This window comes from Dryas octopetala, chromosome 7 (assembly GCF_963921425.1).
Source record: "Dryas octopetala chromosome 7, drDryOcto1.1, whole genome shotgun sequence".
Classification (NCBI taxonomy): Eukaryota; Viridiplantae; Streptophyta; class Magnoliopsida; order Rosales; family Rosaceae; genus Dryas; species Dryas octopetala.
Window position 1 is genome coordinate 16313810 of NC_141372.1, and position 15830 is coordinate 16329639.

The 15830-nt window shown below is 34.4% G+C and overlaps 1 protein-coding gene and 1 long non-coding RNA gene across 4 annotated transcripts; one reads left to right on the forward strand and one right to left on the reverse strand.

Annotated features, from left to right (window-relative positions):
• Positions 1-2104, forward strand: LOC147280105 (uncharacterized). The gene is made up of 4 exons (XR_015123570.1): positions 1-403; positions 511-586; positions 1417-1530; positions 1615-2104. It is a non-coding gene; the product is annotated as an uncharacterized LOC147280105 (long non-coding RNA).
• Positions 2105-5529: 3425 nt separating this feature from the next.
• Positions 5530-6998, reverse strand: LOC147280106 (uncharacterized). Of its 3 annotated transcripts, none has more exons than XM_086252548.1 (7): positions 6926-6998; positions 6590-6730; positions 6427-6473; positions 6255-6325; positions 6059-6172; positions 5770-5945; positions 5530-5668 (listed from the first exon to the last, which is right to left on the reverse strand). In XM_086252548.1, exons 2-7 carry the CDS (start codon positions 6671-6673, stop codon positions 5576-5578), a joined length of 585 nt encoding a protein of 194 aa, XP_086108674.1. In that variant the 5' UTR covers positions 6674-6730; positions 6926-6998; the 3' UTR covers positions 5530-5575. The 3 variants fall into 3 exon arrangements, with proteins under 3 accessions (XP_086108674.1, XP_086108673.1, XP_086108672.1); XM_086252547.1 differs by having other exon boundaries at positions 6590-6741; positions 6928-6965; XM_086252546.1 differs by lacking the exon at positions 6926-6998 and having other exon boundaries at positions 6590-6815.
• Between the last annotated feature and the right edge of the window lie 8832 nt (positions 6999-15830).

The window sequence follows — 15830 nt, forward strand, 5'->3', positions numbered from 1 at the left end:
TCAAAATAAATAACCTAGCCTCACCCAGACTCTATCTCGCCGCCCTCGCCCTCTGAGGCCCTCACCTTCTGACTGAATCCTCGCCCTCTTGCCACCCTCGATCTCGCCATCCTCTCACCGAAAACTCAGAAACCCATCCCAGATAGATCAGACTCTCTCTCGCCGTACTGGCACTGTCGTTCAATCCTCGTTGTCGCCACCCTTTCGCCATCCTCCCACAAAAAACGCAGAAAACTCATAAACCCATCCTAGCACGTCCATCGCCCATCATCCCAGAAAACTCAGACCCTCTCTCACTGAGTTTCGAAACATAGAAACCCAGAAAACTCACGCTGACTCTCTATCTCACCGAGTTTCGATCTCGCAGAAACCGTAAAACTCAGACGCTGTCTCGCTCACCCAGGTTAGGGCTTCCATTTGTTTACATTTGTTTTTGTAGTTTTATTCATATGTCAAACTCTCCATCTCTTTCGTGAACTGAATATTTGGATTTTGAACTAATTCATTCAGGCTCAGAAACAGGCACTTGCAGCAATTTACATTGAAGCCAAGACACGTTCAAGTTTGGTTTCAGAACAGGAGCAAGGTAAGATTTCCATATATCAAATATGCAGATATGCTTATATTTGTTTTTGGGATTTTAAAAACAAATAATAAAAAAATCACTTACACAAGCGTATTAGAAAGCTAGTATTTTCTAAACGAATTTAGTAAACTAAGTTGTGAGATTGGTTGCTTAATGTTATGGATTTCATTTCTGGCAGCTTGATACCTGGTTCCTAACTTGTGAGTAATTTAGTAAACTAAACTGTTATTGGTTGCTATACTTGCTTGCTGTGTTGTTGGTTAGGAATTTTAAAAATTTATTGTTAATAAAAACAAGTGATGAGAGTTGTAGAGCTGAAGTAGTCCCAACAGGGGCTGCGGCGGCTACCCCTCTTCAATCTAGTACGGAAGTTACTCAAAATAAGCAAAACTTGGGATTTTTTCTGTTTTTGATCATCTCCCTGCCCTTGTACTTGTTTTTGCTGTAAAGGTTGGGTATGTATGTAATTTGTTTGTTTGGAGTTTGTTTTTAATTTTTTTGTGCATGTGGTCGGTTTTTTTTTCTACTGTCATACACGCGGATGTCAAGTTATTTAGTCTTGGGAGGACAGATATCCATTTTAGGTTCTCCCATTTCAGGAAGGAGTTTGCAAAATGTTTCGTGAAAACAAAATGAATGGCCATAAAAAGAAAGAAGAAAAAGCTTCTTGAAAAGACTATGATTTTTCATTCAAAAGCATTATTATCTTGCTGCAGTTGAATATTGGAAATTGCGTACATGGTGTGTTATGGATCAAAATTTCACATTGTTAGGTATTTTTCCATAATATGTTTGCAAAGAATAAAGACAATGTGTTCTTGTGCAAGTAGGAACATATGGCCAACGACTTAGGTCCACGGTGCTTAGTTTGCAATGGTTCAATGCAATATATTGCCAATTTTGAAGGTAATCAACGTCCAGCCTGGGGATGCGAAGGGACTAATGTAAGTGAACGTTGTTGTTAAGTTTGCCCAATCCTTAAAGCAACGAAAACATTGAAATGTCATAATGCATGTGTTTTGTATTAGGGTAAGGCTGACTGCCATGGCTGGATATGGGTAGATGAGTACAGTAGCTGTGGATTCACAATTGTTTCGGCATCACAACCACCCAAAGATACCGGAGTGTCAAATGTTGCGGATTCATCACAAGGGTCAGCTGCCCCTGATTTATCTCAACAGTCCAGACCACTGGATTTGGTGGATGAAGAACCTGGGAACGACTATCATTCAGAGTCATCGCCGGACTGCACCCCTGCCAATTGGCGTCCATGGTGGCCATCTGACTCATCGTGGTCACCTGATCCTGATGACATTTACTCCCCGTAATAACGAATGTAATTATAATGTGAAAAACTGGTCGTAACGTCACCAAACTTGGCAGGCTACAATTGGGAGGCTTTTTGCAGTTACTCTTGATTAATTTTGCAGTTTTCATGTAGTGATAATTGCTTCTTCGGTATCTGCTTGGTTATTGTTGTACTAAGACTCAATCTAAGTACTATGGATGAAGTGTATGCTTGGCCATTTTATTTTATGCATTTTGTTCGTTCTGTTGTTTATGGATGTGAGTAATGTGACTGTGTGTATGAATACGTGGCTGCATTGTTTGGTAAATAAATGACGTAGCGGTGTGCATCCTGAAAATTATGACAATTAAGTTATTGAGACGTTAATAAGTTTATGTTCGTTAGTAAATATTCAGGCACTCCAACTTAAACTAGCAGAGGATAATTGGGTATGTTAGACTAGACAAATACATTCATTTAAGAAGAGATGCTGAAAAACATATTGTCATGGGCAGGGGCTTGCCTCCGTAATAATATGCCTTATAGGAACCTCAGTTGTGCACGAGGATGCAGTAGACCTATCATTCAATACCAGGCAGAGTAAATGTGTCCAAGAAGGAGGCAGATTCTTCAACAGATGCTGCCTCCGGCGCGTTTCCAGACTAGTCAAACTGTGTAATTTTAGATTGCATGTCAAAACCGGATTGCCAAACAGGGCTTGCATTGAGTAGTCTGAGAATGCAATTGCCCTTCCGTCTATACACAGTTGCAGTGCGAAACGTTTTATGGCCCAGTGATTCCGTTACCATTTTCTTGAGATTTGGTTCAAGAAAATGGTAACTTGAATTAAAAATATGGTAACTTGGTATACAACTATAGAAGTAGTTTTGTTCAGAATTTTGGATTGCATGTCCAAACCTGATTGTCAAACAGGAGCCTGTATTTAGAAGTCTAATAATGCAATTGCCTTTTCGTCTACATGCAGTTGCAGTGCGAAACGATTTTTGGCCCAGTGATGAAATTACCATTCTTTTGATGTTGGGTTCAATAAAATGGTAACTTGGATCAAAAAAATGGTAACTTACAAATTTTTGACAAAAAGTTACCATTTCTGGAGAACAAAAATCAAGAAAATAGCAACTTTGGTCAAGGTTGGGCTTGGTTACCACTTTCTTGATCAAAGTTACCATTTTCTTGATCAAACGATCAAGAAAGTGGTAACGTTTTTAGCCCCACCGATTTGCTTACCAGTTTCTTGAGGATTAGTTCAAGAAAATGGTAACTTGGGTCAAGAAAATGGTAACTTACCATTTCTTGAGCTAAACTTACCATTTCTTGACAAAAATAATCAATAAAATGGTAACTTTGGTCAAGATTTGGCTTGGTTACCACATTCTTGACTGCGGTTACCATTTTCTTGATCGAATGATCAAGAAAGTGGTAACGTTTTTTTGCCCCACTGATTTGGTTACCATTTTCTTGAGGTTTGGTTCAAGAAAATGGTAACCTCAATCAAGAAAATGGTAATTTACCATTTCTTGAGCTAAAGTTACCATTTCTTGAGGAAAAAAAACAAGAAAATGGTAAGTTTTGTCAACATTGGGCTTGGTTACCACATTCTTGAACCAAGTTACCATTTTCTTGATCGAATGATTAAGAAAGTAGTAACAACACTGATTTGGTTACCATTTTCTTGAGGGAGGTTCAAGAAAATGGTAACTTGGATCAAGAAAATAGTAACTTACCATTTCTTGAGAAAAAGTTACCATTTCTTGAGAAAAAAAAACAAGAAAATGGTAACTTTGGTCAAGGTTGGGATTGGTTACCACTTTCTTGATCCAAGTTACCATTTTCTTGATTGAATGATCAATAAAGTGGTAACGTTTTTTGCTTGGCTAATTTGGTTACCATTTTCTTGAGGATTGGTTCAAGAAAATGGTAACTTTGATCAAGAAAATGGTAACTTACCATTTCTTGAGAAAAAGTTACCATTTCTTGAGAAATAAAATCAAGAAAAGGGTAACTTTGGTCAAGGTTGGGCTTGGTTACCACTTTTTTGATCAAAGTTACCATTTTCTTGATCAAATGATCAAGAAAGTGGTAATGTTTTTTGTTTGGCTGATTTGCTTACCATTTTCTTGAGGATTGGTTCAAGAAAATGGTAACTTGGATCAAGAAAATGGTAACTTACCATTTCTTGAGAAAAAGTTACTATTTCTTGAGGAAAAAAATCAAGAAAATGGTAACTTTGGTCAAGATTGGGCTTGGTTACCACATTCTTGAACCAAGTTACCATTTTCTTGATCAAACGATCAAGAAAGTGGTAACGGTTTTTGCCCCACTGATTTGTTACCATTTTCTTGATGTTTGGTTCAAGAAAATGGTAACTTTGATCAAGAAAATGGTAACTTACTATTTCTTGAGAAAAAGTTACCATTTCTTGAGGAAAAAAATCAAACAAATGGTAATTTTGGTCATGATTGGGCTTGGTTACCACATTCTTGAACCAAGTTACCATTTTCTTGATCGAATGATCAAAAAAGTGGTAACTTGGTTTGGGGCAAGGTTTTAGTTACCATTTTCTTGATGTTTGGTTCAAGAAAATGGTAACTTCGATCAAGAATATGGTAAGTTACCAAATCTTGATCAAGAGTTACCATTATCTTGAAGGATGCATCAAAAAATTGGTAAAACTTGTTTACCAGTTCAGCAGGTTATCAATTTTTTTTTTTTTTTTTTTTTTGGTGCAGGCATTGCATGCCTGCTGTCATCATAGAAGGTCCCATTATTAAGATTGTGATTGTAGGGTTCTATATGAATTAAATTTTTCTTCTATTGAAGGCCCTTGAATGGTAAAGTCACGTGTGTTTAAGGTTATTTCAACTCCATGCCAATTTTGAGGAATCTATCATATATCCTGGAACATCATTGGGCCGACATGAAAGAATATCCCTGGTTTCCAAGGAAGAAGCACTAAGAAAGTTATAATTGATTCTATCAGACAAAGAAAAGTCCTACCATTTCTGGTTTCAGAAACTTATAACCTTGTCTCCAACATTTCGATTGCACTTTGTCCTAGTGAAAAATGATTGGTAGTTGCTTTAAATAATTTTTGCTTAATTTTAGGGAACCTAGACTGATTGTGTAATGCTATCCACTGGTCTGTTCACTCCCATATTTTTTGCATAGTTTATGGTTTGGCAGATTTTGTTGACTTCAGAAAGAAGCTTTTGGGACTATAAGGAACCTGCATGCAGCTTCATAGTTGCATTATTAAGCCTGTAGTAATTTACAACCATTGTAGCTGTCCTTCAAGTGCGGTTCTTAAGTTCATTGTCAACAAAATCAGAAGTTGTATCTCCTTCCATGCATTCAACGCCCTCTCCGACAAACTCTCAGCTTCTTGGAGATTGGAACCTCCTGAGGGCCCGGTGGTTCTTAGCTTGGGGTTGGACCATACTCTGTTGCCTTCTGTTGTTGTTTGGGGGTCTCTGCTCCTGTCTCTCTTGTGGAGCAGAGACCCCCAAACTAGGTGGGGGTAAAGATCTTAAGTTTGCTATTTATAAAAACAATTATGAGCTAGTTCCAAAGGAAACACACAAGGAATTAAAAACACTGTATCTGGTAATTAACTCCATTGTGTAGAATGCTATTCCTTTCTCATTCAATTATTTGAAATGGAATTTTTAAAAAGAAGAAACTTACAGTGGGTAGCCTTGTACAAGTGACATAATCACACAATGCCTGTTACAATCCACAGCATTTGGAACAGGAAAACCATGCTCTTCTAAAGCCTGCTCAAGCAGAGCAACAGTGTAAAGAAAAAATCAACATGATAAACACACAACAGGGACAATACACAGAAATAAAAATGCCAAATATAGAGAAAAAGAACCTTCATAAAAGCAAACTCTTTGAGTGCAGCAAGGCGGGACAAGTAAAGCCAATTATAACTGCTACGATGTTTTAAGTAATCACGCTTAGATTTGACAGCTCTAAAAGAAACCCTACCAAGCCTGTGCAACTTCATTGCCAGCACTGTACCATCTTCCGTGGCCACCTCAAAGATATCTGGAAAAAAATAAATTTTATGGAGAATAGTGACAAAGTAATATTGGAATATAGTACCACAACCAGGCACCAGCATGTGTTCTATGAATTAGAAAGGAAAATAAAAATGGTACCAGACTCTTTTCCTACTCCAATTTGACGACCAACAGACACAAAGACTCCGCGGTTGACCATAGTCTTAATTGCAAGAAAATCATAACCAAGATAGGTGAGCCGAAACCCATCATCTGGATGCACATAATAACAAAGAAAGTGAGAGGAATTCAAAACAATTATTCTTGATTGTTATAATAACATTATTTATAGTACATTTAGAAGAGTCATGGTGCAAGAGCTTATGCTTGAGTAGATTCTTGAGAACTTTATAAGTGCCCCCATGCCTATAAATTTAAGGATTAGACAAGAGTTAAAAAAAATAAAAAATAAAGATGGACAATTTGAAATTCAACATGAAGGGGAAAACAAAAAACTAAATGCATACTTGAGCGAAGCTATGCGCTCCACCAGTTCAGAGGGTACGAGTTCATGCTGAAAAAAGGATATGAAGAGTTAATATAGATACATATACATATATAATGATAATTAAGGTAAGCTATCGTGAGAAATTTAAAAGATTTCAATAAAAGAATAGTAGAGACATTTACATTTCTCATTCCCATTTCCACAGCAGTTAGAACCCTAAAATCATCTTTAGTGAGGTATCTCAACACGTCCACGTTCAGCTTCATCTTCCTTGCTCTTTCTGCTTATTTTAGACTTGGGAAGCTGAGGCCTTGTTTGGTATCCTATTCAAAAACTATTTTAAAAAATTAGGATTCTTTTTTAGAATTTGAATTTTAACATAAAAGTTTTTAAAATTTGAAAACTTGTTTGGTATAAAATTTGAATTTTTTTTTTAAATTTTGAAAATTTGTTTGGTTGATATACTTGAAAACATTTTTTTTTTTCAGTTACTTGTTTATACCAAGATCTAGACTCACACTTGGGTCCCGAGTCTCGGGACTTGATACTCGATACCTGAGACCCGAACCCAATACCCAATATTCGACAACCTGGAAGTATACTATTATCAAGTCAGTGATATATGCAACAACTATCATACATTTATTTTTTTCTTTTCACAAGAGGTTATACATATATATCTATGTAACCACATGCAATCTAAAATATTTTGTGCATTGAAAGCATTAACCTTATCGCACCAAGTGCCTCATATGCACCCATTTTCAACATAGGAATCAATCATGGATGTCCATAGAATAACATTTCTCTGTTCCATACCATCAAATAAATTTAGATTACTGCAAGATGCCACACTACTAACTAGGTTTCTTTGAGAGGAATACAATTATGACTCCCAGCTGCTGTGGATGACAATTCTCAATTACCCACAACAGTTTTGGTGTTTGGTAAAAAAATGAAAAAAGTACTTTGTCCCACAATTCTCAATTTCCCACAACAAAAATAGAAAGCAAGTTTGTAAGTGCTTTTGAAAGCTGCAGTGAATCACAGCAACAATGAAAATTTTATTTTACCCATAATACCCTCATTTTAGTAATTATAAATAGCCACCATTTGTTCTAACAATTTTTCTTTCATTAAATGTAAAATATAAATAATTTGATAAATGGAAGTAATTCTATTAGCTGGTTTGGGTTGCAAAAGTCAAAGCAAGTGTCACTATTGTTTCTCCTCTTCTAACAACTCCTTTTCTTTTCTTATTTATTTGGTTGCATGAGACCATAAATTTGAAGGGAAATAAATTATCTTGGTCTATGATTTTGAGAGCAGAGATAGAAAGAAGGAGAAGAATATGACCGGAACAAACAATTTTTGAGTGAAGAGAGATGAGAAAGATGAGGAATCCCAAAATTTAATATATAAAGAAACCGGGAGCCCTAGAACCAAGGAATTAAATTTCGTTTTTTTAGGGTGTCGAAATCGAAACACATGTTTAATAATTTTTCTGGAAAATTTCACCAAAATTTTTGAAATTTCGCCGAAATTTATCGAAATTTACCGAAATTTATCGAAATTTATCGAAATTTTTGAAATTTTCATATTTTCTATTTTCTCCAACTTCAGAAATTCATCAAAAATAGCTCGAGACTCCAAATAATTCACTGAAAAATTCTACGAACTCGTATTGATGAGTACTAATTTTCTATAACCTCAAAATAGTCAAATTGCTTTCAAAAAAATTATGAAAAATTCTACTCTTATAATTTAATTCTGAAAAAAATAATAATCGTCAAATTCTTGAATTTTCATTTTCTAAAATTCATTTCCACACAACTAAGCTCTAGAACCACAACCAAAGGTCTAAGTTAATTAAAATAAATTTAAAGAAATTTTTAATTCCTTTAAACAAACCTTAAAACAAATTTGAAAAATTTAAGTAACAAAATTACCATAAGCCAAAATTTGGGTTGTTACACTTAGTGAAGACAAAGCTTGGCTAAGTAAGAGACACGGGAAAAAAGGAAGGAAAGATAAAAAATAAAAAAAAGACTGAAGAAAGAGGCACGGGGAAAAAAAGGAAAGAAAAAAAAAATGAGGGGGGGGGGGGTTTGGGGCCTTTGGGCAATTGGAAAGAAGAAAAAAAGGTTTGAGATTTCTTTTAGTTATTTTAAACCTTAAACTTTAATACATTTCTATATAAAAAAATAATTAAAAGTATCCTAAAGGGCTTAAAACCTAAGATCCTAAAAAATATAGAGTATATAGGGTTTAATGTATAGATTATAGAGTATAAAGAGTATTAGGGTATATAGAATATATAAAGTATTAGGGTTTAGATTTTAGTGTATAATATAGTGATGGAGAGACATAAATTGCCTAATACTGAAAAATTATGACTAACGTTGTGTAAAATTCTCAATAATTATCTCTCTTTTAATTTTATGATCATATCTCAATAAAATTCTCAAGATATAGACCCCCAAACTAGCTCATAATTATGTCTCTCCATATAATCTTAGTTTTGACCCGTGGCCATCAATCTTAGTTTCTTCATTCTTCAAGTGTGTGCCATTTCTAAGTTATGAAAATTATTTAACTGCATCCACCAAAAGACAGCTGATTCAATCATTGGGATTTAGCCCTCAAAATCAATGGTCAGAAGATTTGTTATATTAAACCTATGGGTATATCTTATCATTGCAAGACCAGCTTACAAGGAAATGATGGCCATGTGCTTATGTACTATATATTCCAAAGGTACCTAAGCGATTGCAAACTATAGTAACACTCTCACTCAGCACTCCCTCCATGCAATGCTACGGATACAAACCCGATCCATCCCTGTGCTACACCTGCTCTGATACTATCAAGAAATTGAAAAAATATAAGAAACTAACTTCGTATTTGTATATTTCAAGAACGAACCAATGTCACCATGGTGGAATGGTGAATATTTGAACTGAGGTTCAGCCAACAGTATTTTAATAAAATCTTGAAAATCTTCAATGTCATTGCACTTCACCAATTCCCAGTCCATATCAGTATATTCCTCTCTCAAATGTCCAATGTTTATAAGTGCCTATTTATCTTCTCTTACCACATAACTTCTTCTGTCTAATAAGCTTCCATGGACTCGCCCACCTTTGTGGAGATATTCCAAGCCTGTAAGGATTATGCTGCACACAAAAAATAGAAAACAATCAATCATGTCAAAGTAAAAGAGTTGGAGAAGGAGGACAAATATGATACACAAATCAAATTAGAGGGAGTACCTTATATTTTCTACCATTTGAAATACTTTTTCCATCTTCGTTTTAAACTAATCCATCTTCCAGTCATTTAAAAGTTCAAGATTGATTATTTCAACAACCAAAATACAGTGGTGGAATTTCAAGATGGAAAACCAATGATGGGAAAAGTAGTGGAGTACGATGAATCACAAAAGGAGAATGCTAGCAGATATTTCCAAAATGCAAAGCAATTCAGCCACGTGGCATTTCTAGATGTACATGGCATAAACTAAGATGCAAAAACCGGCAAATGGTATATCTTGTACCAAGACTTTAGGTGTCATTTAAATGACTAGAAGATAAATTTTTAAACTGAGGTTCAGCCAACAGTATTTTAATAAAATCTTGAAAATCTTCAATGTCATTGCACTTCACCAATTCCTAGTAGATATCAGTATATTCCTCTCTAAAATGTCCAATGTTTATAAGTGCCCATTTATCTTCTCTTACCACATAACTTCTTCTGTCTAATAAGTGTCCACTTATAAACATTGGACATTTTTAAGAGGAATATTTAAAATTGGTGAAGTGCAATAACATTGAAGATTTTCAAGATTTTATTAAAATACTGTTGGCTGAACCTCAGTTCAAATATTTATCTTCCAGTCATTTAAATGACACCTAAAGTCTTGATACAAGATGTACCATTTGCCGGTTTTTGCATCTTAGTTTATGCCATGTACATCCAGAAATGCCACATGGCTGAATTGCTTTGCATTTTGGAAATATCTGCTAGCTTTCTCCTTTTGTGATTCATCGTACTCCACTACTTTTCCCATCATTGGTTTTCCATCTTGAAATTCCTCCACTGTATTTTGGTTGTTGGAATAATCAATCTTGAACTTGCAGATACAAACCCCATACAGCTGCAAAAAAAAAAAAAAAATAGAGAGAGAGGTGATTAGCCAAATTAAAGTTGGTGCTTTGGAGAAGGAAAAACTGTCAGGAGAGAGGACTGCTAGGGTTAACACTTTAGATACTGATGCATTTAATGTGGATTTAAAATTTTAAATCAACAAAAGTGTGGATTCTCTAGTGGCTCTGGGCCAGTTTAAAGAAACTTGAAATTGAGAAAAATGAAGAAAATAAAAGAAATTGAAAGGGAAAAATAAAGTGTAAAGATAAATTCTTGGTCCTTAAATAGCTAGGATACCTGATTCACATCATCGTCTAGTCTTTTCCTTTTTTTGGTGTTTTCTATCATATTCTCTTACAGCCTATTTCCCATATATCTGCCACGAATGTATTCAAAAAATTTATAAATAGAAATTAAAAAAAAAAAAGACATTATTGAACTATCTACAACCCTATTACTAATCCGATCACTAATACATGGGCCAACAATGAAGAACAAGACAAAACTACTGTTGAATAAAAAAAATCACAATAAATTTGACAATATGATAGGCTGAAAACAAGAATAAAATAATTAAAATAAAATAAAGTCACACTACTTGGCTTTATTAAAAACGAGACACATCCATGTTCCAAAAAACGAAAAAATAATGGATCTACATTTTGTTACACCTTTCTGTTGGCCTTATCTCTTTAAGGAAAGAAACAATAATAACATAAAATTAAGAGGAAAAAACTACACTCCTAAAATTTAGTGCGAATTTCAGAGAACTACCACTGTCCATGCTTAATTTTTTGGCCTCTACAACCACTAAGACATTTTTATTTTATATACAGAGCACTACTCAAATTATGTAGATTTAAGGCCTCAGACTAAGACTTACTTGGTGTTGGTATTGAGGAACATTTGGTGTCACAATAATACATATGTGTTAGTGACAGCAATTACAAGATAGCAGAGTTTAGCACACAAAATAAAGATATCTAAAATACAGAAAATTACCCCAAGACAGTGATAGATAGATATTAAATGCCAATGCATGATGAACAAAGGATCTCAAAGAATAAACATTAGAGTAAATATCAAGTTTGCTTTAAAATTCAAGGCAATTAATAGAATTTATAGTGGATGATTAAATTGTTACATAAGAAATTTTTTTGATCCTAGTGGTAGGTCTTGACCTCTTAAGTACTCTTTTGTTCGCTCTACTTGTCAAGTAAACTGTAAGACCAAACAAGACCATATTCCATTATCCATGTGAAGGAAAGAAAGGTGCATATACGAGTTAACCAGATATGGACTAAGACTCTATTGTCACATGTTTTAATTATCCAACCTTAAGGTCTAAAATTTACAATTAAGAAATTTAAAAACAACCCAAAATTTCTTTTCTTTACCCAGAATTTAAGATCAACCTGGTAAGAATTACAAAAACATGAATTTATTGAAATCCAATCAATATGCAAGGCAAAGAACACGAATTTTGTCAAAGCCCAAGCATAAAAGAAAACAAATAAATATGAAATTAAAAATAAAGAATCAAAATTCATGCCCATTAATAAAAAATTAAAAATTGAACCAAGCCCAGCAAGAATCATGAACAATGTTGAAAAATTAGGAATTCATGTAAAATAAACGTACCCATGATCAAGAGAGACCAACCAAGTCAATAATCATCAAAGGAAAACGCTAAGAGCATGTATAATGGCATAGCTAAATGCTATGCTATATGCTAATTAAATATAGCAGAATTGATAAAAAAGCTTGTTACAATGACATATCTAAATTTAGCATTTGTTATGCTATTGCTAAATTTTTCACTATATATAGCAGAAAATTTAGCAATTATTATTGAGGAACTCAAGAAAAAAGTGAACTCATCATCTAAAAAGTATGGGTAAAGAAAAAATAAAAAAACTAAGTGAAAGAAAGTAATTAGTTGAAAAAGTGTTGGGTCTCAGAGAGAGAGAGATAGATGAAATGATATTCATGTGGGTGGAAAAGGTTGCAACAAAATGCATGAGGATGGGTAGTTGTTATGGGTTGATTGGTCATGTATTCCAATGTTACAATTCTTAAATTTGACTTTGACAAGAAAAATAATAAAATATTAATTTGGGTATTAAAATAATAATATTTAAATATATTTAATATTGAGCTCATATTAAAGATCTCATTAAAATATTTACAATAATATAATTATTAAAATAATTTAATATATTAAATTTAATTTATAACGATATGTATGAATATATTAAAAATATAAACATACTAACATATAGCTATAGTTTTTGTGCCATTGGAACAAAAAGCATAAAAGCTATTGCTAAATACTAAAAGTCATGCTAAATATAACATATAGCATAGCCTATAGCAAAAAGCCATTGTACATGCTCTAAAGGAGTGTTCCAGAGAAGCCACGCCACCGCCATGGTTCGGAAGAAGAAAACCCTCATGAGGTGGAAAGGAGCAAGGCAGCCCACAAAAATCCCAAGATCTCGTCACATTGTCACCGAGCAAAAACCACCACCACTAAAGTTGCCAGAAAGGCACTAAAAAGGCCAAGAGAAGCCAAGGAAGATGGAGGTGCGAACACCCGTGCCGAAGCGCACATATTTGATGATATAGCGACTGATTCGCTTTTGTGACAACCACGATCCAACTATCTTCGCCGAAGATCAAAGAGGAGTCTCGAATCTGACGAAGATGACAGGGCGGGAAGCGGAGAGTGACAAAAGTAGTGGCCACCTGATACTTGGTGGTGAGAACTTGAGGAGAAGAAAAAAGGGAGGAGAGACCTCCAGATTTGAGTATAGAGCTCAAGCAAATTCACCACAAGAGGGTCAAGCAAACTCTCAAAAAGAGAGAACGAAGAACCAGGGAGTGAGATGGGAGGGAGAAAAGGGTGGAGGCGACTGAGAGATTGGCAAGAAGGGGGGGAAGATGGGTGGAGGCGAATGAGAGATTGGCAGGAAGGGGGAAGGTGGGAGGGGGTGTTATTTATTTACCTCAAGTGTAAGGTTGTTAAGTTTTAGTATGAAAATAGAAGTAGAGGATTGTCGTACCCAAGAGATTGGATTGAGACTTCAACCACAAGCTAGATTAATTTTAAGGTTATAAAACTAACAAACAACCTACCATGTACTATGCAAAACCAAGACTAAACATAATGGTATGTGTAAATGTATAGTGTTGAGTTGTTGTTTGGTTGATTGGTTAATTGATGATAAATAACACTAAAATTTGAAATTAACAAATGGAAATGTTAGCAAATTCAAGTACAAGTTAAATTCAATGATGATGAAGGTACGTTTGAGGTTATTATGAATTCACACTAACAATCTCATGTAACAAACAATGCAATTAGTGATTATGTCAAATTAGATATATTAGATTCCCTCCTAATCCTCAGCCAAAGTGAATTAGGGCACATTCACATTCATGTTATCAACTACCCCAACCAAGGTGATGGCTAACTACCTAAGATTTATGCCATAGCAAACCCTAGGTGCATAAAGTTCTAAGGATGAGAAATCCAAGCAATTAAAACAATCCAACTAAGATGCTTTTAAATTACCACACTCTTATGCAACATGCTTTAGAAACTAAAGGTTTCCAATTTTTAATTTCTACATGACAACATTTCTTATATGCACAAGTGGTAAATTCACACTTACAAGCCATAATCTTTAAACTAGCATAAGAGCATACATATCCAAAATGACATTTATATCACAAATCACAAAATGATATCTAACTATATAAGATTCATGCCATAGCAAACGTACCCTAGGTGCATAAAGTTCTAAGGATGAGAAATCCAAGCAATTAAAACAATCCAACTAAGATGCTTTTAAATTACCACACTCTTATGCAACATGCTTTAGAAACTAAAGGTTTCCAATTTTTAATTTCTACATGACAACATTTCTTATATGCACAAGTGGTAAATTCACACTTACAAGCCATAATCTTTAAACTAGCATAAGAGCATACATATCCAAAATGACATTTATATCACAAATCACAAAATGATATCTAACTACATAAGATTCATGCCATAGCAAATCCTAGGTGCATAAAGTTCTAAGGATGAGAAATCCAAGCAATTTAAACAATCCAACTAAGATGCTTTTAAATTACCACACTCTTATGCAACATGCTTTAGAAACTAAAGGTTTCCAATATCTAATTTCTACATGACAACATTTCTCATATGCACAAGTGGTAAATTCACACTTACAAGTTATAATCTTTAAACTAGCATAAGAGCATACATATCCAAAATAACATTTATATCACAAATCACAAAGTCATTACATAGTTGGGTTAGGACGACATCCTTAGCCCCAAATCAAGAAACTTCTCCCTAGCCATATAAAGTACAAACAATATCACAATATGAAACATAAATTAAAGCAAGAGTAAAATGAGAAGACTAGATGATGAAACCAAGCCTCCAAGATGTTGTCACTCCTCCAAGGATGCTCAAAGTGGCTTCATGTCTCAAGTGCCTCCAAACTCTTCTTGCAATGACGGTGATGATGAGTTTTGAAATTTGGTCACTACTACAAAATCACTTATTCCTTGCAGAATTAAATCACCAGGAAAAACAATTTTATGGTGGAAAAATAGCAAAATCCGCCAAGATTATGAAGCAGTGGAGGATAAGGTTTCCGCCAGCATTAAAACTGCAGGCAAAGCACTTTTCCTAGCGGACAGCTGTCTAAATCCGCCAGGAATATCATTCCACGCTAACAAGGCATTAAAATTTTCCTGGCGGATATATCCGCCGGCATTAACTTATTCGCGTCGGATATATCTGCCGGCATTGAGTAATTCATGGCGGATATATCTGCCGGCATTCACTAATTCCTGGCGAATATAACCGCCGGCATTGATAGTATATCTGCTAGGAAAAGTAATAAAATATATAAAAATAATAATTTTCTGGCAGATATAACCACCGGCATTGATAGCGGATAGGAAAAGTAATAAAATATATAAAAATAATAATTTCCTGACGGATATAACCGCTGGCATTGATAGTGTATATGCCAGGAAAAGTAATAAAATATATTTAAAAAATCCTTTCCTGGCGGATACAACCGCCAGAATCATTGAATATATATATATAAAATAAATGAAATTATATTTGAAATAATTAATATAAAACATTTCAAATAATAATTATACACTAATAAAGATAAAATCTTTCAATTAAGAATACATGTCAAATAATAATGTTCCATCAATAAAGATAAGATAAAGTAGGCA

Bases quoted from the DNA above. Each gene is read 5' to 3' on its own strand.
- LOC147280106 (XM_086252548.1), bottom strand. From the start codon at position 6,673: ATGAAGCTGAACGTGGACGTGTTGAGATACCTCACTAAAGATGATTTT. The intron at 6,326-6,426 runs GTATGCATTTAG...TTAAATTTATAG, and splicing joins GAGCGCATAGCTTCGCTCAA to GCATGGGGGCACTTATAAAG. The intron at 5,669-5,769 runs GTTCTTTTTCTC...CTGCTTGAGCAG, and splicing joins AAGAGTTTGCTTTTATGAAG to GCTTTAGAAGAGCATGGTTT.